Raw genomic sequence first — 22,466 nt, 5'->3', positions numbered from 1 at the left:
AGAATTTTGATACATGTCAGTGTGAAATATTTTACCATCAACCAATCACAACTCATCATTTATACGACTTCAAAAACATGTGATAAAAAATATATATCTTCAGTAACAATCATGATTAATTGAGTTTAAAATGCTGAGGCAATGCATATGAAATAAATATGATTATAAGCAGTTTATGATCATAGTATAGACAAATATGTTTACAATTTTACATTAATATGATAACTTACACCTTACTTTTTGAAAATATTCCGAAATATTTTCTTTTTTTGACTGGACAAAATAATATAATTGGAAAGCTGAAAATAATCCAACAATTCATCATAGAACGGCAAAGACATGTCTACTAATGAAATAAAATAAATTCTGTTTTACTGATAAACATAATATAATTTAGATTTATAAAAAAAAAAATGGCAAAGATGATCTGCCAAAAAAAAATCCGATATTGACAGAGGAATCCCAGGCTACCTATAGCAATACTAGTATTAATCAGGAGAAAAGTAAAACTACGGCAGAAAATAAAAAGTGAAATTTATACATCTGTCAATATTAATGAAGATACAATGACAACATATGCCAGGAAAAAGAAAAGGGCAATCTGTATGAAAAACTTTGGATTTTCCCTCATGTTTGGCGATGTCACGGCCCTGAAAATCAGTCAATGAATCATCATATTGTAAAATCATTGAATAATCCATGACAGTATTCAATTCATGTTGTGACTACACTTTGTTACAAGCAGAGTGATTACCTAGCAATTCGCTGAGAGAAACGGGGAAAGGGTAAACTTTGAATGAACACAATGCCTGGTCCAGTTAGAAGAGCTGTTACTGCATTGTCGCCCTGCAATTTTGAGATCACATCAAAATCATCCCTATAAGATGCAATATGAAAGATACGTCATCAAGATCTAAGATCAAGGTTAACATGGTTATGATAATCCCGTAACCCCTTCCTTCCTATTTGACAAATTTTTAGAAATCTTCCGAAACCCTCCTCTACTTTTTTTTTTTTTGGTGGGGTTGGGTTTGGTTGACGTTGAAACAAGGGAGTTTATCCTTCCTCCTTCTTTCCTTCCCCTCCTCTGTCCCCCCAAACCCTTCCTTTTTGCCTCCTAATTATAGCATCAATGTATGCTTCCACATTATTACTCTTAATTATCCAACTGATATACTCCCTAAAATAGGCGAGAGCTGAGGTCCAAAAAGGAAATGAAACTAACATTATGCACTAACAAGAGACAAAGAAACCCAAGCAAAATCTTCATGAACTATACTTTAATCCCTTGCCATAAAATATCAAAATCCCTAGTTGGTTTTATATGCTCAATTAATAACAAAGATTACCACTGACATTTGTCAGCTTGTGAAGTCAGCAATGAATAAAGACTTGGAATCGAATCCAACAATTATTGAGGAGGAGGGAGCAAACTACCTCCCTTTTTGGTGTAACCCAAATAGGTTACAAAGTGCTAACTTCTATTTTCACCATCCACACGAAAACATAAATGTAAATTTTGACATACTATTATCAAACATTTACATATGAATTTCAAGTTTCTACTGCAATAACCAACCACGTTTCACAAGCCCACATCATAAAGAATAGTTCACAAGTACATTGTTTACTGTGCAACATGAAATACTTTAGAAATAGAAGCTACTTACTCCGAACATTGTCCTTCTTGCAGGACCATTATATTTTATTTGGATATCGACTGTACTCGTCACAGCAACAATGCAAGAAACATCAACAGCTAGAACTTCACCGACCTCAAGAATTTTCTGTACAACTAACAAAGAAGAGAATCCAAAAGAGCACTACAATGAGAAATACCACAGGAGTGCAGCAATAAAAACAAAAGAAATATACTGCAAATGTAGACTTTAATCATAATAGCATTTAAAGTTGGGCGATGGACTGGGAAGGAGGAAAAAGTTGCAACGGAAACTGAAAAATAAAAAATAATAATAATAATATAACCATGCATACAAGTCAAGAAAATATACCAGATCCACCCCCTAGTATGAATGCAAGCCCTTGGCCAGACAGCTTCTGCCTCAAGAATAACTACAATATGAACACAATCTTAGAGAACTAATATATATGCACGACAAGGATACTATAACTTCTTCCACATTTATTTTCCAATAGAAAACATAATATGTTGGAAGGAATATGGTTATAATAAAGTTTATAATGACTTTTTAAGGAAAAATCACAAAAAAAATGATCCCCAAACGTAAGTCATGCGCTAAATGAGGTGGTAGATTATATGGTAAAACCATACTAACTAAATGCAAAGTGTTAAAGAATTTGTTAATGATTTATGAACAGGATATTGTGTATCAATTAGACCAGTATATGGACAAGTAATACATCCTAAGAATATTTTCCATGTCCATGATACATTTTGCTACAAACAAGAATTCACCGTAGACATTACAGCCTGCACAGATTGCCACATCTTTGAGTGCAAGCACAGTGTCCATTTCTTATATTAATCAAAACAGAAAACTAAAATTGCTTTCCGGACATGTGGTGACCAAGTTAAAGTTATTACAAAATTATAGGAAACGTCTCAATAATCCCAAATATCTTACCTCGGCACCAGCAACAACATTACGTCCCCTCGGATCAACTACATTGCTGACCTTCACATCATTGACCGAGCACAAAAATGCATCGGGCTACAGAAAATTCAAAATGAAGTTAGTTTGTATTCCGGTCCTTAGATTAAAAAATAACAATTACCAACCAGTAAATCCATAGAAATTGAATCTTTGTATTGAAATTAATTTGAAAAACAATTGAAAACAAATTAGATATACCTGACACAGGATCTCTCCATTAAACATTGCCAAATCAATCTGTATGTGAAAATAAGTCGTATATGAAAATAATTTCAGTCAGACAAGATCCAAATATATGTTAACAAATGATGAATTTTGAGATTTAATTTGAAAAAAAGGAGTAATAATCTATTATTTAAACAATTTAGAGAGGTACATACTGGGAGAATTCTGGCAAAATAAGGGGCAGCGATTCCAACAAATCCATCACTTTGTCCAGAATTACGAACAACAATGTTATTTATAGTTTTGCCAAACAACCACTGCCATATGCCTACTTCATTTTCTGGAAGGTAAGCATTTTCCATTTCAACTGATCCAGACATGAAGCACATGGAACCTACAATTGCCATAGCGTACAGATTCAATTAAAATATTGATAGGTGTGCTCCACAATTTCAACTGTAAGTTACATATACATAGAGACTGAAATGTGTGTTTTTTATAGGAACCAACATATGTAAAAACGTTATTACAGTGAGGACTATTGCAAAAATCCCAAAAACAAATATCTGCACATCTCCAAAATTGCAGTAAAAGTTACTTGGGCTCAGGCTAACTCATACATATTACATACTTGATGACACTTGTTCATTTAATAATTAGGGAGCTAAGAGAATCACAAACATGCTTACTCACAAGCTTGTGGATTTGCAAGTCATAAAAAAATTAAAGAACTAGGGAGTTACCATTCAATAATTGTCTATCAAGGAAATAATTTAAACCCCGGAGGTTTTGAGCAAAAAAGAACACTATATTTAGACCAAAAGGATCATTATTATATATATGCAAACCAAATAAATTGTTATTCCATCCCCAAAAGATGCTCAAGTGTCATGACCAGTATAAGCCATATTGAACAGACAAACATCAGGATGAAAAATAGACCTAAGCTTCCATTGCAAACATTATTATCTATAGAATCATGTTTGTATCAATACCATATTTCAAGCATGTGACCTATATTTACCATTCACGAGCAGAAGAAAATTTTAATCTAAAGTCCGCAAAGAAAGATCATGGGTGGAAAAATTCTAAAGGCAGGTGAATAAAAGTACCCAACAGCTTACCAGGCTTTGCAATGATTTTTTCTTGTGGCTTCAGCATTATCTGTGTTGCAAGAACCAAATAACAGGCAACGTTACATAATTGTTGATAATATAAAAATAATGACAGAAAAGATTGAAATTTAAGATTCATGGTAGTGGCACATACCTGAAGCACTTGAGATTCACCTCCTAAAATCTGAAAAGGGATTATTGCATCTTGCTGGCTCTAAACAACATTACACGAAAAAGTTCATCATGAGATTGTGAAGTGTATTGTGTAGAATGTCAGATTTTCAGTTATTCTTCCTTTTTATGATAGAATTCTATCCGTAAAATAAGTTCAGTGGTACTGAGAGTCGGTGACACCCTTAATAACCAATGCTCAAAAAAATTGAAAAAATAAGCAATGCTCAAAATCAGATAGTGTGTTTGGTATGACAAGTAAATATATGAACCAAAATACGAAGAAACGTCCATTTTCTTTAATTAGAGTATTAGTAACGGAAGTGGACCCTCTCACGTGTAAGTAAAGTGTGATCGCTTACTATTCAAACTCACTCATTAAAATTTCGCGCGTTTCTTTCTCTCTCTTTTTAAATAGTGAGATATCACAGTATACTCTCCCATGTGAAAATTACACTCGAGAGGAATCGAGCTCTACACATTTTCTAGCAACTGTTTTGTTGATTATCCAAAAGTTTAACTGCTCGTTACCTTCTTATCCCCTCATATCCATTTACCGAGACCACAATGCGTAAAAATAAACGTCCATTTTCTTTAATTAGAGTATTAGTAACGGAAGTGGACCCTCTCACGTGTAAGTAAAGTGTGATAGCTTACTATTCAAACTCGCTCATAAAAATTTCGCGCGTGTTTCTTTCTCTCTCTTTTAAAATAGTGAGAGATCACAGTATACTCTCCCATGTGAAAATTACACTCGAGAGGAATCGAGCTCTACACATTTCCTAGCAACTGTTTTGTTGATTATCTGAAAGTTTAACTGCTCATTACCTTCTTATCCCCTCATACTCATTTACCGAGACCACAATGCATGAAAACAAAAGACACAAAACAGTGAGACACACACTAATCAGTTTTAACATCCCACAAAACTAGGTCACATCACATACCCTTTTAGACAAATTCATTTTGCACATTCTAAAGAAAAATATATAAGCTCCATCACCCAAAGTAGTAGATTATCACGAATTCAAGATCATGAACTCACTCAAACAAAACGTTGTTGATCATACAACAAAATCCAGCTTATCAAACTAACTAAAATAACAATATTAATCGTAAAACATAAATCAACACTCCAATTTCACATAATTTTAATTTAGATTCAAACTAATTTAAGCTATTACAGAATCTAGGTTAACAGAAGAAGAAGAAGAATTGATGGAATTACCTGATAAACATAAGGCTGAAAAGGCGTTGAGAAAAATGGCGCAGCCATGGCCAAGTTCTGTAGTGGCGAAACAACTTACAGAATGAAAAATTGAAGATGATTTTTAGATCTGGTTAACAATGATGTGAGAAGGTTTGATTCAGAGGAAGATGATGAATTGGGTTCTCGGGGTTTTTGTGCGTTCTCTTCACCGCTTTGTGTGTGTGCTTTGTTGTTGAATTTGATGGAAACACGTGTTTTGTTCTTATGTGGCTTTTTTCTATTGGGGAGTTTATGAATGATATGGCTAATTGCTATTGGCTGTCATGCTCATAACATTCCAAGCGGTATACTCTTGTTTTTTTTGTTAAAGTGTCTCTCGAGTCTCAATTACTAGAGCCCATTTTTCTAGGAATCATAGGGTTATAAACTAAAAAAAGAAAAACGATATGCTCTTCCCCGCAATTGCATTTGGGAGGAACTAGAACCACTTGATGTCATAACTCGTCCCGAACTCTGGACTACTAGGGTCCCCTTCCCATGGGAACCAGAGGGTGAAACTAAAAAAAACCGGTATACTCTTATTTTGGTCAAGTAGCCTAGTGGCTAGAAATCTCACCTTAAAGGTGAATAAGTGGAGTATCCGGGGTTCGAACCCCAGCTCCTGTACATATAGTGTGATGTCACTACCAACTGAGCTAAGCTCACAGAACAACCGGTATGCTCTTTTAACATGGTAAAATAGGTTTTTTTTGGGTAAGGATTTGTTGTTTTTTGGATTTAAATTCTCAAAAATGAGTGTAAGTTAATGGAGCGATGCAAAGTAAAAATGATGATAATTTTTGTATAATGTCTCTGTCAACTGAGTTATGATAGGTGGACATAAATAATCAAAATCTCCTACAAATTAATTGTATCTCATCTTACGTAATTTTTGACAGAATTAATTCGATCTCATTAAATATCAAATTAAATTACCGTTAATTTAGTTTTATCTCCGCATTTTACGATGATGAATATTATGCTACCATAAATAAATATATAACAGTAAAAGTATAAAAAGAAAAAAAAGTTGACTTTACAATATGCTGAAGAGTTGAGAGTTGTTCTGTTCCTTCCTCAGTTCCTTTTGTCTTTGCTTTTGGAATTACCATCTTCCTAACAGAACCGTTTGTATCTTCACACCACAACCGTTACCGTTAACCTCACCGTTTACCACCCTCAGATCCAGGTTCCTATTTCTGCATCATTCTTCTTCAGATTCAACTTTCCATGCATGTCAATTATAATCAATTATCTATTTCTGCTTATATTTTATTTTTTACTAATTTATCTTCTTTTTTCATTTTTTGCATTTCAATTGAAGGTTTCAGTTTTTTGAAGTTGCATGTTGATTTTTTTTTTTGAACAGCAAATATATCATTAATAATAACCGGTCTCTGCACAAGACGAACAGAGGCCGGGAAAAACGAACTACAAAACAAAAGCGCAGTATATAAGCGGAATTTATTGTGTTATGTGATGTGATGATTGAGAATTTTAGATGAACAAGTTTTTTCAACAAATGGAGTTACCGTGGCGTTGTCGTTTTGTATACAAGATTGATTGGAGAAGATTGTTTCTTCTTATACCTATTTTTACAGTATTTTGGTTTGTGCTTCAGATTTTTGTACATTGTTATGTAATTCCACCAAACAAACACTTGCATTTTCCTCGCGAAAATGATTCATCGTTGTACCGATCCTCTAATAGTACTATTCATTCGAATGAGTTTCTTAAAGGAGATATACTTCAAGAGGTTCAGTTCACTCTTCCTTACTCGGTTGATTCGCCTAATTCGACTAATAAGTTTGTTCAATCGGCATCAGTTGAGCAAGATAGTGTAGAATCTGTAGATAATCGGGCGCAACCAAAGAAGGATAAAAAGGTTGCTAATGCAATAGTTTCTTCTGGTAAGCAGGTAGAAGTTGATTAGATTATGAATTTAGTTGTTTATTGTTTTGAAGTATATGATTAATGAGTTGAGACATTACCAATATTTTACTGGATGTGTATATCGCAGACGGACATTAGGTTGTTGTCACCTACTGAGGCCCTTGTGTATGCTAAGAAAGAGATTGATCATGCTACTTTTGTGAATGAAGATCCTAATCTTTATGCTCCTTTATTTAGGAACATTTCTGTTTTCAAAAGGTACTCTTATTTATTCTTTTAAATTCTGCATACTTATTCATCTTTTTGTTACTGAGTAGTGTTATAATTGCATCTGATGGTTACTGATTTCTCTGATATTTTTGTTGTTGAGAATTACTTGAAGAAAAAGTAAAAAGACTCCTATAAAAATAGCAAGGGTATATCCACCCTTAATTAAGCTAAAGAATAATGCTAGCAACACACTCTTTAACAAACACACTCCAACACACTCTTTTTTATTGGTTGAAATTCACATGGGTGCCATAAAAAAATGTGGACCCATATAACTTTTATGGGACCCATATAAATTTTAACCAATAGAAGAGAGTGTGTTAGAGTGTGTTTGTTAAAGAGTGTGTTGCTAGCACTCCTCAGAAGTTTCTCTTTAGATGAGACTATAGTGTTAATTTTGACAAGGTGCTTCCTTGACAAACCTATAGTATTTCTTTACAAGATAATGTTCCTCTAACTCAAATATAAGCTAGTCACTACTGAAGTAAGCTTGATATCATGTAATTACAAAAAGCTTATAAAATACTCACAATGAAGGTCTATTTATTATAGACCCAATAACACTGAGCTCCCGAAAAAAGTTATTTATATTCTAAGCTAGAATTAGATATTAGATAATCTAAAATAGAATAAAATCCCAAACAACAAATAACAATAAATAAAAGCCCTAGTTATAAAATTAAAAGGCATAAATAAATGAGAAAACTATATACCCCAATATATATTGCACATGCTTGAAAAAATATTATGTAAACTCAGTTTTTATCATTGTGAAACTGGGCATTAATGTTTATGATGTTAATTTTGTAGCGGAGGGAGGGTAAGCCTTTCTTATACCCATAGAACTAGTCATATTTTACTTAATGTGGCCTTCTTTTTTTTTTTTTTTTATGTTTCTAGAGATGTATATAAATCTCCATTCATTAAACTATTCAATCAAAGCATTACTTACCTCGCGGTCGAACGCTGGATTACTAGGGCCCTTTCCCCTAACCAGGGGGTTAACACACAAAAAAAAACTATTCAATCAAAGCAACAGAAACAAAGTAGTATTACATAAAGCCGTCTTTATGTGAATATTTATTCATAGATTTTAGGAGACCACTTGACTTAAGTCTTAAATTAGTGTTCTGGAGCAACCACCTCAAGTTTGATATTTTCAAGTGATGGCGCATGAATGGTTTCATGTTACATCTCTAATCCTAATCATGAATGGGAAATACATAAATCCACTCACCTCATGCTAAAGTCCAGCTTTCTTTTATTAGAGTAATGGGGGATGTAGGGATCAAATTCGAAACCACTTGGTTATAGAGTTTATACTATGCCAAGAATTAACTATTTGAAAAGCGAAAAGTTTAAACTCTTAGTTGTTTAAGACATGTGTGTGGTTTTATATCACATTTCTAACAAGTAGAAGTATAGACGGCATACATTCATCACAGAATCGGAAGACTTGGGCAAGAAGGCTTTAACTTTGGACTATTCGGTCTACTGCTTTGTCAAAGGACAGCTCGACCAACCTAACTTTTATTACAATTAGTACTAGTATAGTAATGATACATCCTTCAAAATTCGAATGGGATATATGAAAGCTGATTTTTAGGCAGTCACATTAATGAGAATGGTCAATGTCTTTTTACATGGTAAATATTGTAGTTTTGACCATGTCTACAATTTAAGTGTCTGGTAAAGCAGATTTAAACTGTTAGTGTTGGGTCCAAGTACTTCATTGTTTTTCTATAATCATCTCCCCCGAGTTTTTGAGCTTTTAAGGAGATGACGTTTGGAGGCTCGTGGAACTGATTGTGTAACTTGATGACTGTGATCTGCTGAATACTGTTGATTATATCTTTGGAATGTACTACTGCAACTTTGGTATGTCCATATCATCTACTGTGTTAAACCCATATTTGTCCCTAAATTTCAGGAGCTATGAATTGATGGAAACTACACTTAAAGTTTATATATATCGCGATGGGGCAAGGCCCGTTTTTCACAATCCTTACCTTAAGGGAATCTATGCTTCTGAAGGATGGTTTATGAAGTTAATGGAGGAAAATAAGCAATTTGTCACCAAGGATCCTGACAGGGCCCACTTATTTTATCTCCCATACAGTGCACGCCAAATGGAGGTTGCACTATATGTGCCTGGGTCACATGATTTGAAACCATTATCAATCTTTCTTAGAGACTATGTAAACAAGATTGCTGCAAAGTATCCCTTTTGGAATCGCACACATGGATCGGACCATTTCCTTGTTGCTTGCCATGATTGGGTAGGTGTCTGCTTTCCTTTGGATTGATTGATTATTGATAATGTGATTTCACCAAATTTGGTATTTATTTGAGAGCATTACGATTTTCAATTCTTATATTTCCATGCTATTCTTTTCACTGATTAGGTGGAAAAATGAAAATGAATTTATTTAGCAAAAATAACATTAAAATGACTTCGATCCATAAAGGTTCGCCCATATAATAGATGATGATGATGATAATAATAGGATAACCTAGTGCTACAAAGCTCTCAGCATGGCAAAGAAAAAAATTTCCTGCTTAATCTCCCGATCTATTTCACATTACTTCGACTGATTAATCCTCTTTCATAAGTTCCAATTTCCCTTAAACATTTGATAGTGGTTTTTACCTTGAAATATGCAATAATGAATGGCCCTATCATGTTGTTCATGTTGTGTATGAAAGTATGCAACATCTTTCACTTGTTTTCCCGTGGGCTTATCGCACTCTTTTTTTTCCAGTGATTACTGAACAATGAAAAACACTTTGGTGAACATTTGTTTTTCTTGAAATTTTCAAAGACTTCTCTTTCTTATATGCATGTAAACATGCACAAAGCTTATTGGTGGCTTAGTGATGCTTAGCTCATAGCTAATGCATGATTGATATCATAATTGACTGTAACAGTGGAGAGATTGAGAATCGTTGATTTCCATTTTGCAGTATAGTCTATTCATTACTATCCATATCAGAACCTGGTCAATTGCATTTTTTTATATTGGTGTATTGAAGCTGTCTTTTTTTATGCCTCCTGTTTGAAACTCCCATTTGCAGGGTCCTTACACAGTGACTGGACATAAAGAACTAGCCAGAAACACAATAAAAGCTCTATGTAATGCTGATCCGTCTGAAAGAATCTTCATCGCAGGAAGAGACATTTCCCTTCCAGAAACTACCATAAGAGAACCAAGAAGACCTCTTAGATATCTTGGTGGGAATAGGGCATCACTACGTCCAATCCTCGCCTTCTTTGCTGGAAGCATGCACGGTAGAGTACGACCCACACTTCTTAAGTATTGGGGTGGTGAAAAAGACGAAGACATGAAAATCTACAAACGTTTACCTTTGAGAGTCTCCAAAAAAATGAATTATATTCAACACATGAAATCAAGTAAATATTGTTTATGTCCAATGGGCTTTGAAGTTAATAGCCCTAGGATAGTTGAAGCCATATATTACGAATGTGTTCCCGTGATCATTGCAGATAATTTTGTCCTTCCACTTAGTGAAGTTCTGGACTGGAGCGCATTTTCTGTGGTGGTGGCCGAGAAGGATATTCCTAGGCTAAAGGAAATTTTATTGTCCATTCCTATGAGAAAATATGTTGCAATGCATCATAATGTGAAGATGGTACAGAAGCATTTCCTTTGGAACCCAAAACCAACAAGATATGATCTATTTCACATGATCTTGCATTCAATATGGTTCAACAAGCTAAACCAGATTTGAACTTTGCCATATACTGCTTAATGGTTGGCTTCACAACAGAAATTTGATTAATTTAATTTATTAATTTCATGAATACTTGATGCGAGGAACCAAACAGCTAGATGGTTGATCCTATGCTAGGTAATCTGGTTAACAGGTTTGTAAATAAGTTTGAATGCTATTATTTTTAAATGTGTAATAGGTAATAGTTTTTCTTTTCCTCTTTCAAAGCATTAAATCCTTGAACTCTCAATTGTCTCTTTCATAAAACCATAGAAGGAAATATCTTGCTATGTTCATAGTTACTTTATCTGGATAATGATTTCAATGTATGATAATTATTATTGGGAAAATTTTGTGGGGGGTAGAGGGGCTACTAATGGAGAGAAAGCTCTGTTGCTTTCAATCATCAGTTCCCTACTTCTATTTTAGTATTTTCTTCCTGAACTGTCAACTCTATGGAGTAAGATCTATTACTACTGAATCATTATTTATGATCACTGACCATTTTGTTGCTACCACACATTTTTCCTTGTTTTTCTTATATTTTTATTTGGAGGTTGATGGTTTCTGAAACATAAATATCATAGAGATCAGATAATCTAACTTCTGTTATATTAAGTTATTAACTAATATTGTAAGCAGAAAATAATTAATCACATTGTTTATTCCAGCACAAATTTAAAGACTAGTTGAGCAACTCAAAATGACTAATGTGATCTAAAATTTTCAACTTGTGAAATAATTTTGTAACTTTGGTATTTTAATGATCATATTGCAGGATCTTACAGTTTTGGTACTAAATTGGCCATACATCATTAAATAACCTTCTGTTCCATCGTTGAATGAAAAACTGACCCTACTTCAAGTACTACTGCTGCCAACATGCCATTTAAAGTAATTCTTTAAACTTAACATGGTAAGACATTAAATTGATAATTTTATCTAGGAAAATGTTAACATGTGCACCAAAGGCACATGTTAAGGAAGTAAAAGTAGAAATAATATATTGAAATATGTGCATTTAACTTATTAAGCATTAAATTTTTTTCTAATAATAAATGCAATTTTCTATATTTAGAACCTTAACATGTGCCTTTTATGCACATGTTAACATGACCCTTTTATCTATTCAGGTAACAAGTAATGCCACATGAACAATAGTAAAACTTCAAAACAGTGAAGATTGGTGTTTTTTTGTTTTTTAAGCACAAGTGAATAAGTATAATTTAAATAAGTACTACAGATTTAGCTTCAGAAGGCAATTAGTACGTGGTTTGAAGTTTTTGTGGCTGTGTTCCTGGTATGGGTATCTAGGTCTAGGATGAAAGTACATGTGCTTTTAATGTGAATCACTATTCCATGTGATTCACAGTGCATCATGATATGTATGATGTATCAACTATCAACATTTAGCTTCCAATAGTTATGAATTATTTAGATATTGACCACCTGTTAAATAGTAAGAAAATGAATTCATCAGTTATTGCTACAATCCCAAAGGTTTATGAAAAGAAAATTTTGCTTCTTTTTTTCCCAATGATCTCTAACCTTTTTTTTCCTGTCTTATCCCCCTTGTGTTTAGGGAATACCTTGGTAATTCAGTATTTGGTCGGGAGGTAAATAAAGTTTGATCAATGATTGTTTGAGTCCAGATACAAATTCGGATTCTTTCATACAATTTGTTCTTAACTGATATTCGCTAATCATTTAAGTATGATCACTTAGTTAAATATATATAACTAATAATCCTTTAATTTGTCATTCCAAACCATTTGGTCTAAAAATATCAATATTCCCCTAATAAATTTGACAAAGCTAAACAAGCAGCAAATATTATATTTGACACAATTCATTACATATTTACTTTAATAACAAGCATTAGTTCTAAATTAGAATAACAGCAAATAACAAAAAAAAACAATGCTCACTCAGATCTTTCTGTGTTCTCAATAAACTGAATCTGGTCTAACTCCAAGAATTTATTCACCCAGTCAAATTCAAATGATTCTTCAGTAGAAAAGTCTAAAAATTCATTCACATCAAAGATAACATCTGAATCAATACTTCCATTAACTGAATCTTTATTCTCTAACATACCACTATCCCCAGCAACATTGTCCTGAGCTGTAGTTTCTTGTGCAGTGGAAGTTTCTGGTTTTTCCCCTATTTGATTAACTTTTTTGCACAAATGAGAATTCCAATAGTTTTTAATTTCATTGTCCGTTCGTCCTGGAAGCCTCCCAGCTATCAAAGACCACCTTCACATACCAAAAAAAATTCATCACCAAAAAATAATGCTAATATGATATGATTACAATAAATAGCACAGACACTTCATAAGACATGTCTGATCAGTGTTAGTGTTGTGTCCGATATCTGTGCAACTGTGTCACAGTGTTCCATTGAGTATGACAAACCTGTTACCAAGAAGTTTGTGAAGCCTAATAATCAAATCCTCTTCTTCATCTGATATGTTTCCTCTCTTGATATTGGGTCTAAGATAGTTCAACCATCTTAGCCTGCAACTCTTTCCACACCTATTCAAACCTGCCACAATTCATGTAAACAAAATCAGCACACTTATTTTTCGTCATAACCATATTACACGTACAAAGTATCCACCGTCGTTGAACAGTTACAAAACGGGCGCACTTATTTTCTAAACTTGTACATTTTTTTTTACATGTGACTTGTAAGTAGTACTAAAAGAATAACTTATGTCTTATTATAATTTACCTGATTTGATTGAAACAGTTTTCCACTTCTTAGCACCATGAGTTTGAATACATTGTGCTAGCTTTTGATCTTCCTCTGTGGTCCATGCACCTCTATTCATTGTTTTCTTAGTTTTTACATCCTTTCTTGGTGCCATAATGAATGAGGCTTTTGGTGTTGTTGAGAGAGTAGGAGTGATATTGTGGTGGCACTTAGTTAAGAGAATCTATAAGCTTTTATAAGAGTGTGAAAAAATGGTACTAGGTATATTGGAATATGTAGGTGAGTTCACGTATCTACCCTTCATAAGGAAGGTTAAACAAAAAGGAAAATCCAACCACCAGTTAGTTATAGATTCCAATACCTAGTGACTACGTGTACTGGTTTTAACCAATTAATCAAAATTATTGGTAAGTATATATTAATGATGTTTAATTGTTACTCAATGAGATAAGTCTATGCATGCATGATCTATTGAATTATTTAATTGCTAGTGTAGAGGGTACATATTTGTGTGAGAAAAATCTAATATTTTTTTTTTCTTTTTTAAATCAAAGGTATCTTTCGCACGCAACTGCAGAGACTAATACATTTAAGGGGTTGACTTCTCCCAACAAATGCTTCTCCATACGCACCGGCCGGGGATCGAATCCAAGACCAAATGGTTAAGGGACTCAAGTATCTACCACTTGTGCCACGCTATGTTGGTAGTTTCTTCGAGGTAATTTCTTTCTTCTTTTCTTAATAAAAAATATGAATGTAAGTTTTGTTGTACACTTGTACTTGACTTTCTTTAGCGTGTGTTTGGTTATGCGTTTGCTACTTCATTCTCATGTCGAATAATCACCGTAATTTCATGTTTAGTATTACGGTGGGTATACCAGAATCACGGTGTAATTTTCTCAAAATGTGTAGCTTAGTTCTGACATCAAGTGGTTTCAGCTTCTTCCCGATCGTAGTTGCGAGGAGTCGAACCGTGATTTTTCCTACTAAGTCCAATGTCAATCACCACTAAACCAATGATCGGTGACACTGTGACAGGGGTGATTTTTGTATAGAAGAAAATGATGCTGTATTTATTACTTTCACATAGGCAAAGTTGTACTATATTTAGCTATTTACCTCCTCAATTTATTCACACATAAAACTCAATTTAGTTTTATTTTCCAAAAACCAAATTAATACAGAAATAAATCAAACAATAACATGTTTAATTAACTTTGGTGAACTTAGACCCAACTTATCAAATTTTTCTTTAAATAAAGAAAAAAAAAAAACATTTTTTTGTTACATATTTGTGGCAAGTTTGAAAGAGAGATGTCCATAAGTTAAAGCATTGGGGCCCTTGATCATGTTATTTATATGTAAAAAATGTGCAGAAGAGGATTCGTGGACCATTTCGTACCCACAACCCAGTACCTCTGAAAACTAGTAAATAATGAAAAGTCTATCACAATATTCACAACGAAAATGGAATCAAAATAATTAATGACAATTACCATTTTAGTCATACTATTTTCAATTTCAATTTTCAATTTCAAGTACTATTATTCATTTGAATGTCTTGAGAAAGATTCAATACAAGTATTTAACAAAAATCAAATATTTTTAATTTCGAAAAACATCAAATAAGTTTTATGCACATACCAATAAGTAAGCAAGCATAAAAAAGATGCAGCTAGATACTATATTTCTCACTACAGCATTCCAACTTGAGCAAAATACCAAACTAACATAATTTAATTTTGGCTGTGCAAAACCACTTGTAAATTAGCACAATAACTTCAAAGTAACAAAATTCTTTGTACTTTCTACATTTCTCTATATACTTTGTATATGTTCAATGTATACTCCTACATGTTATGGATTGCTCGAAAGGATTTCTTCACTAAATTGAAAACAGCATATAAAACAAAAACCATTACAACTTTCTTCGAGGCTAGTATCCTTAGATTCACCCTCAGACCATATCTTCGCATGAAACCCAGAGAAGCAGCACCCACAAAGAGAACCCAAGAACAAATTGTACAGAGAAAAGCCTTCAGGGCCTCTGAAGGACCCCATATATGGGCATCATCAGTCGATACTTCCACATAGGAACACGAGGAGTTTGACTTACTGCTGTCTGTTTGGTTTAATCCAAGATTGGCCACTCCTTGATTTAATCCAAGATTCTCATTCAACCAATCAGACAACCAAACAAGCACTTTTGCAAGCCATGCAATCTCGTCGCTCGATATGGGACGCCTCATCCAATCGCCTTTGTATTTAACATCCATACACACACGATTGCCAGCTCTTCTTGGCTTGAATATCTCATCGCGTGATTGCTGAGGCTGCATTGGTTCTGGGAAGGTTGGAGATAGATTTATAGTCTTCCCATCAAATAAACACCCTAACTTCGCCTTCAATGAATCAATGCATTGAAGGCTGGATGTAACATTATTACCAGATATAGCTTGTAACTCGGCTTCAGCACGCAATATAAATAACTACAGAAAAAAAAAGAAGTGGTGAGAAGATAATAACATATACCGCATATATAACGATTACTGTACTAGAAACACAATGTGGTGCACTGTCACCAGCCTTTGCATAGTTTGTCTCGAGCCCCGTATAAGGGATATGTTAGGCAATCAATAGACAAATGAATGACTGTGTTTTAACATAATATGAATCACAAATTTGTAACGATAGCATAAAAATATATTAGACCTGAAGGAGCTGTTGTCCACCATCCTCACCATCAGCAAACAGTCGCAAATCTTTGTTCCAATTATCATGCAAGAATGAACCATCAACATCAGTCTCACACAAACCATCTTCCCAGTCCTGAAACAAGCAGTATATATTATTAAATATAATAAGTTTTGGTCATGCATAGTACTCCCTCAGTCCCAAAATATAAGCAAAAATGAGTCAAAGAAACTTGATGTATTTGGTTAAAAATTTGGACCAAATACATTCACTATTGTTGACCAACTTTTGCTTATATGTTGGGACGGAGGGAGTACCTGTTAACAACTGAACCATTTAAACCAAGTTGTTTAAATGATTACTTAGGGATTTTACATACAGTATGAACTATTTTTCAGCTAGATACAAACTTATAATTATTAAAAGAACCTTTTTAACATAAAAAGATAATTAAAATTATAGTTTATTATAGGAAACTACTTAACAAAGCTTATTAAAATAATTATAAATCTGTTTCTTTTTTCAAATTCCATGTTTTAATTCAAAAGCTTGAACAAACTACCTAAACACTTGGAGAATTATTTTTCTTTCAAAAGAATTTTAAAAAAAAAAATCCTAAATAATGCTAAAACAATCAGGCTTTTAATACTATGTCTAAACCACCTATGAACCTAAACAAACTACTCGGGGAGTGTAAAGATTCAAGACATGAGATAGCAAAATATATAACCAACAAAAAAGAGAAAAAATCCTGGTAACTGTAGGTGGGTATAGTATAGGATCAACTTCTAGGGTGAAAAGTTATATTAAGGTGCAAAAATAAACCGATAAATGGAATTGGAAAATCTTTAAAATCAGAAGAGAAATTCAAACCACCTGCAACTGTTCACGGATGATAGGAACATATCTGAACAAGTTATTCAACATTGGTTTGCCTGAGCCGGCCTGCTTGGAATGGAAAAGGGTATCTACATTCTTCAAAAGGTCTAAGAGCTCTTTGGATGATGTCAACGTGTCTAACACCTGGAAAAGAAGGTTAGAAAGTGAAAATTTCATTCAGCTAAACTTTGTGAGGATGTTATCATTAAAGAGCACCAAACTTCACATTTACAAACATAGAAACATTGTTCATAGATGACAGGAATAAAAAAATGAGACTTGTCGTGCAGAGTAAAGTTTTAACCAGAATTTATACAGACAGGTCTAACATGAACAGCAGTGCAAATAATTTCCTAGCGGAATGTGATATCTCAATGTGTTTAAAACCTTAAAAAAAATACAATAGTAGGGCTATCTAAAAGTTGAGAAACACAACTCCACAAAGATCAGGTTATTGCGATCCGTAACATTTTGTACACTTATCTTTTGCGCCAATTCTGTGTTGAAATGAAACACAATGGATTATAAATTCCCTTTTCAATATTTAAGCAATTACCTGAGCAATTAATGCATAGTACAAATACAAATGTATTGAACTGATAATGTCCATTTTCCTTCTAATCTAATATTTTTAAGAAACTACAAAAAAATAACAATATGTACCGTGAATCATATGCACAAGTAAAAAATAATCTGTATCTAAAACCTAAATGCTCAGTCAACTGATAGTACAGTGCATCACTTGCTCTAGCTGTTTGGGCTACAGAGACTTCTAGAAAGTCTAATGAATTAGATTATATTTCAATGCGTATCAGGCATGCAGGTGAGTTCAGCCAAAATCAGACGATCAAATGACAGTTGAATTCAAATTTTGCAGATAAAAACATGAATATTCAAACATTGAGTGAAACATAATTGATGCTCTAGAAACAAAAATTACTGAAATTGTGGTATGCACCAATACAAGTATCCTGCTTTTTCCTTCATGGATGCCTCTGTCTATTTCATTTATGTGCACGAATTCCTTAAATAGACATAGACATCCATAACCATTCAATAGCCACATTCTAGTGCTTACAAGTTACAACATTCCCATGTTTTTACAAAGTTTTGCAATCTTCATCAATCAATCCATGCACACAAAGTAGTGAGAGGATAAATCGACTCAAATGCTATTACTCTTTCACTTTCCACAAAATATCCTAAGCAGAAATTTCTAGTCACACACAATAACAACCACAGAACAATAATGCAGTAAACATGGAATAAAAGAACATAGTTAAGAAACAAACCTTGAGCACCATCTGGACTACAATTTCAACATCACTATGAAGAAACCTGTGAGCAAACCCAATAAAATGCATAACCAATGAAGTATAATACAGATAATTAGAGAGCACATAATCCTGCCAACGCGGCGTAAAACCACCACAAACACCAGCACTTCCATTTTCAGAAACAGAACTATCCAATTTTTCACCATTCATTGCATCAAGCTCCGAAAACTCATCACCCTTAATACTCCAAGGCTCCAAATAACTAATCCAAACATAAAACACCTGAGAAACATTCTTAACCGAAGCAGCCATCGGACAAAACAACAATGTCCTTAACAAAAACCTATACAAAGGTCTCTGCAAACATTGATTCCAACACCCATAACCTAAATCCTTATTCTTCGAAACCTCCATAGTCCTCCACCTAGGACTAGAACTATAACCAAAATCCCCATTCTCGCGAAACGCACTCACAGTACTCAAACCCAAATACCTCACAAACAGCTTCACAACTTCACCTAACCCCGGAGAAGGAGGCATTTCTCCGAACGGAAACGAAACGCCGAGCGCCTTACAAACACTCACAGGAAACGGCGAGAAATCATTGTCAACAAGCCAGAAATGAATCAGCGTGTTCACAACAAACTCAGCTCGAGCCGCAACGGCTGCATCATGACCGGAACCGTAGTGAAGAATCGAGCTCCGGTAGGGTTGATGAGACGATAAATCACATGTAGGAACATTTTCGCGAAGATACGCGTAGAGAAGACGCGTGTAGAGATTACAGTTAGGTTTTTGGTCTGACACGTGGCGTTTTGAGGCGGAGAAACGTGGAATTGAAGCGGTCCAGTTTTCTAACCTGAATTTGACTGCGCTGCTCTTGACGGAAACTTGATCGGAATTAGAATCGGAATTTGAATTTGAATTACCGGAATTGCCCTTGGAGACTGAATAATAAGCGAACCAGAAAAAGAAGTATTGAAAAACATTGAGCTGAATTTGCGAAGAGGAAGACGAAGAAGTGAAAAGTGAAGGACAGAGATCGGAGAGATTATGTTTATCGGAGAGTGAACGTGACCAGAGAGGAAGACGTTCGGCGGGGAAAAGGTATTTAACAAGAGAAAGACGGTCGACGGCGGAGATAGCGGTTGCGAGGGTTCCGGTAGGGGAGAGGAGAGAGAATAGGGTTTTATCGAGTTCGGGGATGTTGATCCAACCGTTAGATGAAGGTGAAGCGGCGCGTGGATTTTCGAAACCGAAGATGTTACAGATTAGGGTTGGGAAAGCGAGGGAGAAGAAGTGACGGGTTTGATCGGGTGAGTGAGTGTGTAGGAAAGTTTGAATGGAAGTGCAGACGGTGGTTATTTGAGAAGGTGAGGTGGCGGATTGGATGGATGATAAGAGTTCTTGGGATTTGGTGAGGGAATCTAAGGTGTAGGAGTGAGGGAGCATTGTGGAAGTGATTAGGGTTTTGAAGAGAGGAAAGGGAAAAGAGGTTTTAGAAATGAGAATGTTTGTGAATTGTGATTTGAAAATGAGAGAAAGAGAGAAATAAGAAAAAGCAAATGGCGCCCTTTTATGGAGGAAGAGAAGAGTGTGGAGTTTGGGTGTTTCCTGTTTGGGTAGCGTGGCGTGGCAACGTAATAGGGTTCCCTCTCTTGGTGGGGACAAAAATAATTTCAAATTGAAAAATACTGATAAAAAAGGCAAATAAATAATCAACTATGAATCTATGAAATGTAATAGATTTGGAATTGAATTGTTTGATTTTAAATTGAGGGTTAAGATTATTTTTACTGTTTAAAATTTGAACTTTACAATCTTAAGTCAATAATTGATATTAGATCAACTTACAAATTTATCGGAAGATACTTAGTGACTAAGTATTTAATCCTTATATTTAGTTGTCGTTGGAGGGAGTATATGTGGCGGTGTTTAATTTTTATTTTTAAGGAAAGATACTTGGGTAAGGATTCAATTCTTACATTTAATTATACATTTTTTTCTGTTTCATTCCTCACCAAAAACAATCAAAACTAAGCAAAAATTAATTGAATCGCATCCAACAAACCAAACAAACAAATTCCTAGAGAAAACCAAAAAAAAACAAAAATCCAAACTTTACCCAAAAATTCAGAGAAAGAGAAAGAAAGAAAAGAGAACGAGATATGAGACCGTGAAGAGAGAGGACGAAGATCTGGTGGTGTGGCGGTGGGATAGAGAGTACACAGATCGGTGGCTAACTGAACACGGTGGAGCGACGACAGCTTCCGAAAATTATTTTGTTATTCTGATTCCTAAAATTAGGAAGAAATTTTTTTTATGCAATACTGAAATACAATTTCAGGAAGATATTGTTTTTTTTTTATCTTTTTTTATGCACAAAGATTTTCCCTTTTTAATCTTTTCTTCTTTAAATATGTAATATAATATATAATGTATCTTCTTTTTTATTTTTAAATTTACCTTGTTCAATTTTATTTATAACATACTCATTTAAATATTAACTATATCATAATGAATTAAGACTTGATTTTAATCGGCATAAACAAATAATATAAATATATATGATATTGTGAGACCTGATGAATAGTGTCAAGTACCCTAAAATAAGAATCAATGGATGGAGCAAAATATGTGTCTGAACCCTTAAGAGTTGCTTAATCTTACGTGGCACAGTAGGACCTATGTGAATAGTGTTAAGAATCCCAATTTAAGAATTCAGAGATAAACATGCTCTTGGAGTATGAAATTGCGTGAAATCCTTTTAACAGGGAATTTTGATTCAAATTGTTTGTAGTTATTGAGAGCACGCAATCACGCAGTAATATAATGTGTGACCATTTGATTGAGATAGAGTAATCTAGATATCAAGTTTGATTTTGTTAATAATGAAAAGAAATTGAAAATTGCTTGAGATTTAGATTGGACTATCACCAATCTCCTAAATTGTAATTGAGTATTGAAGTATCGTTAGGCAATCTGCGTTCTTCAAGACTTTTTTTTTATAATGTTGGCAATGAAGATCGAATTTAAGATCTTGTGCATACTACCCAAATTTCTTACCATTACACCGAATCTAGTGGCCTAACTCGTGTGTTTGTTTTCTTAACTCACAAGTTCAATAGAAATGTATAAAGGACAATTATTATTTATGTATACATTGTGTTTTTTATCGACAACAATAAATAAATATTAAAAAAGTAAGATAGTAATATACAATTTTATATTTAATTTTTTGTATATATTTTTTACAAAATCTTTACTTTTATATATTTTAAAATCTAAAGTTATAGTGTTTTTAATTGTTGTATTGGTATTGTATTATATAAAAGTTTTTTGTTGAAAAATAAAGGGTTGATGGCATTTTGTGTCAAACTCAAATATATTTGAGTATGTGGGGTGATTTTCTTTTCCTTTCGTGGAAATGGGAGGATCTCATGGTAGTCCATCATTGTTTTCATTTCATTCATGATATTGAATTTTGGTATAAGGACAGGATTTTGGTCACCTAATTCTTTATAATGTATTAATATTTAATACTACATATTGGTTGCTTAATTCGATTCACAATTTTGTTTGGTACCCACTTTACTTTTTTTTTTTTTTGACGAATACCCACTTTACTTAACCAATGCTTCTCCCTCCCCATTTTTATTCTCTCCAT

The 22,466-nt window shown here is 33.8% G+C and overlaps 4 protein-coding genes across 8 annotated transcripts in view; 1 reads left to right on the top strand and 3 right to left on the bottom strand.

Annotated features, from left to right (window-relative positions):
* Positions 1-324: 324 nt before the first annotated feature.
* LOC123885224 lies at positions 325-5,544 on the bottom strand. The gene is made up of 10 exons (XM_045934495.1): positions 5,316-5,544; positions 4,071-4,130; positions 3,926-3,965; positions 3,017-3,195; positions 2,835-2,873; positions 2,607-2,693; positions 2,013-2,073; positions 1,671-1,795; positions 755-846; positions 325-650 (listed from the first exon to the last, which is right to left on the bottom strand). Exons 1-10 carry the CDS (start codon positions 5,361-5,363, stop codon positions 536-538), a joined length of 846 nt encoding a protein of 281 aa, XP_045790451.1. The 5' UTR covers positions 5,364-5,544; the 3' UTR covers positions 325-535.
* Positions 5,545-6,281: 737 nt separating this feature from the next.
* LOC123883529 (probable glycosyltransferase At5g25310) lies at positions 6,282-14,799 on the top strand. 5 transcript variants are annotated; one of them, XR_006800227.1, is made up of 7 exons: positions 6,363-6,525; positions 6,706-7,254; positions 7,357-7,487; positions 9,430-9,778; positions 10,575-11,369; positions 12,010-12,147; positions 14,504-14,799. XR_006800227.1 is itself a non-coding variant. In XM_045932368.1 (5 exons), exons 2-5 carry the CDS (start codon positions 6,838-6,840, stop codon positions 11,247-11,249), a joined length of 1,572 nt encoding a protein of 523 aa, XP_045788324.1. In that variant the 5' UTR covers positions 6,282-6,525; positions 6,706-6,837; the 3' UTR covers positions 11,250-11,728. The 5 variants fall into 5 exon arrangements, 3 of the variants coding, with proteins under 3 accessions (XP_045788324.1, XP_045788323.1, XP_045788322.1); XR_006800226.1 differs by having other exon boundaries at positions 6,661-7,254; positions 14,504-14,797; XM_045932368.1 differs by lacking the exons at positions 12,010-12,147; positions 14,504-14,799 and having other exon boundaries at positions 6,282-6,525; positions 10,575-11,728.
* Positions 13,013-22,466, bottom strand: part of LOC123883528 — a 37,096-nt gene continuing 27,642 nt past the window's right edge. Inside the window, exon 5 of the mRNA XM_045932365.1 lies at positions 13,013-13,489. Coding sequence (XP_045788321.1) covers positions 13,156-13,489 — 334 coding nt within the window. The 3' untranslated portion in view covers positions 13,013-13,155. The remainder of the gene's footprint in view (positions 13,490-22,466) is intronic.
* Positions 15,697-20,535, bottom strand: LOC123883527. The gene is made up of 4 exons (XM_045932364.1): positions 18,815-20,535; positions 17,520-17,666; positions 16,662-16,778; positions 15,697-16,438 (listed from the first exon to the last, which is right to left on the bottom strand). The coding sequence occupies exons 1-4, from the start codon at positions 20,249-20,251 to the stop codon at positions 15,800-15,802; spliced, it is 2,340 nt and encodes a 779-aa protein (XP_045788320.1). The 5' UTR covers positions 20,252-20,535; the 3' UTR covers positions 15,697-15,799.

This window comes from Trifolium pratense, linkage group LG5 (assembly GCF_020283565.1).
Source record: "Trifolium pratense cultivar HEN17-A07 linkage group LG5, ARS_RC_1.1, whole genome shotgun sequence".
Lineage (NCBI taxonomy): Eukaryota > Viridiplantae > Streptophyta > Magnoliopsida > Fabales > Fabaceae > Trifolium > Trifolium pratense.
The sequence above is the reverse complement of the archived record's forward strand: the minus strand, read 5'-3'. Positions and strand labels throughout refer to the sequence as shown.

Excerpts from the sequence above, each read along its gene's own strand:
- LOC123883529 (XM_045932368.1), top strand. The coding sequence starts at position 6,838 with ATGAACAAGTTTTTTCAACAAATGGAGTTACCGTGGCGTTGTCGTTTT. Across the intron at positions 7,488-9,429 it reads AACATTTCTGTTTTCAAAAG|GAGCTATGAATTGATGGAAA; the intron begins GTACTCTTATTT and ends CCTAAATTTCAG. Across the intron at positions 9,779-10,574 it reads TTGTTGCTTGCCATGATTGG|GGTCCTTACACAGTGACTGG; the intron begins GTAGGTGTCTGC and ends TCCCATTTGCAG.
- LOC123883527 (XM_045932364.1), bottom strand. The coding sequence starts at position 20,251 with ATGCTCCCTCACTCCTACACCTTAGATTCCCTCACCAAATCCCAAGAA. Across the intron at positions 17,667-18,814 it reads TAGTCCAGATGGTGCTCAAG|GTGTTAGACACGTTGACATC; the intron begins GTTTGTTTCTTA and ends CTTCTTTTCCAG. Across the intron at positions 16,439-16,661 it reads GTGGACAACAGCTCCTTCAG|TTATTTATATTGCGTGCTGA; the intron begins GTCTAATATATT and ends TTTTTTCTGTAG.
- LOC123885224 (XM_045934495.1), bottom strand. The coding sequence starts at position 5,363 with ATGGCTGCGCCATTTTTCTCAACGCCTTTTCAGCCTTATGTTTATCAG. Across the intron at positions 4,131-5,315 it reads TTCAGCCTTATGTTTATCAG|AGCCAGCAAGATGCAATAAT; the intron begins GTAATTCCATCA and ends AATGTTGTTTAG. Across the intron at positions 651-754 it reads TTCTCTCAGCGAATTGCTAG|GGCCGTGACATCGCCAAACA; the intron begins GTAATCACTCTG and ends ACTGATTTTCAG.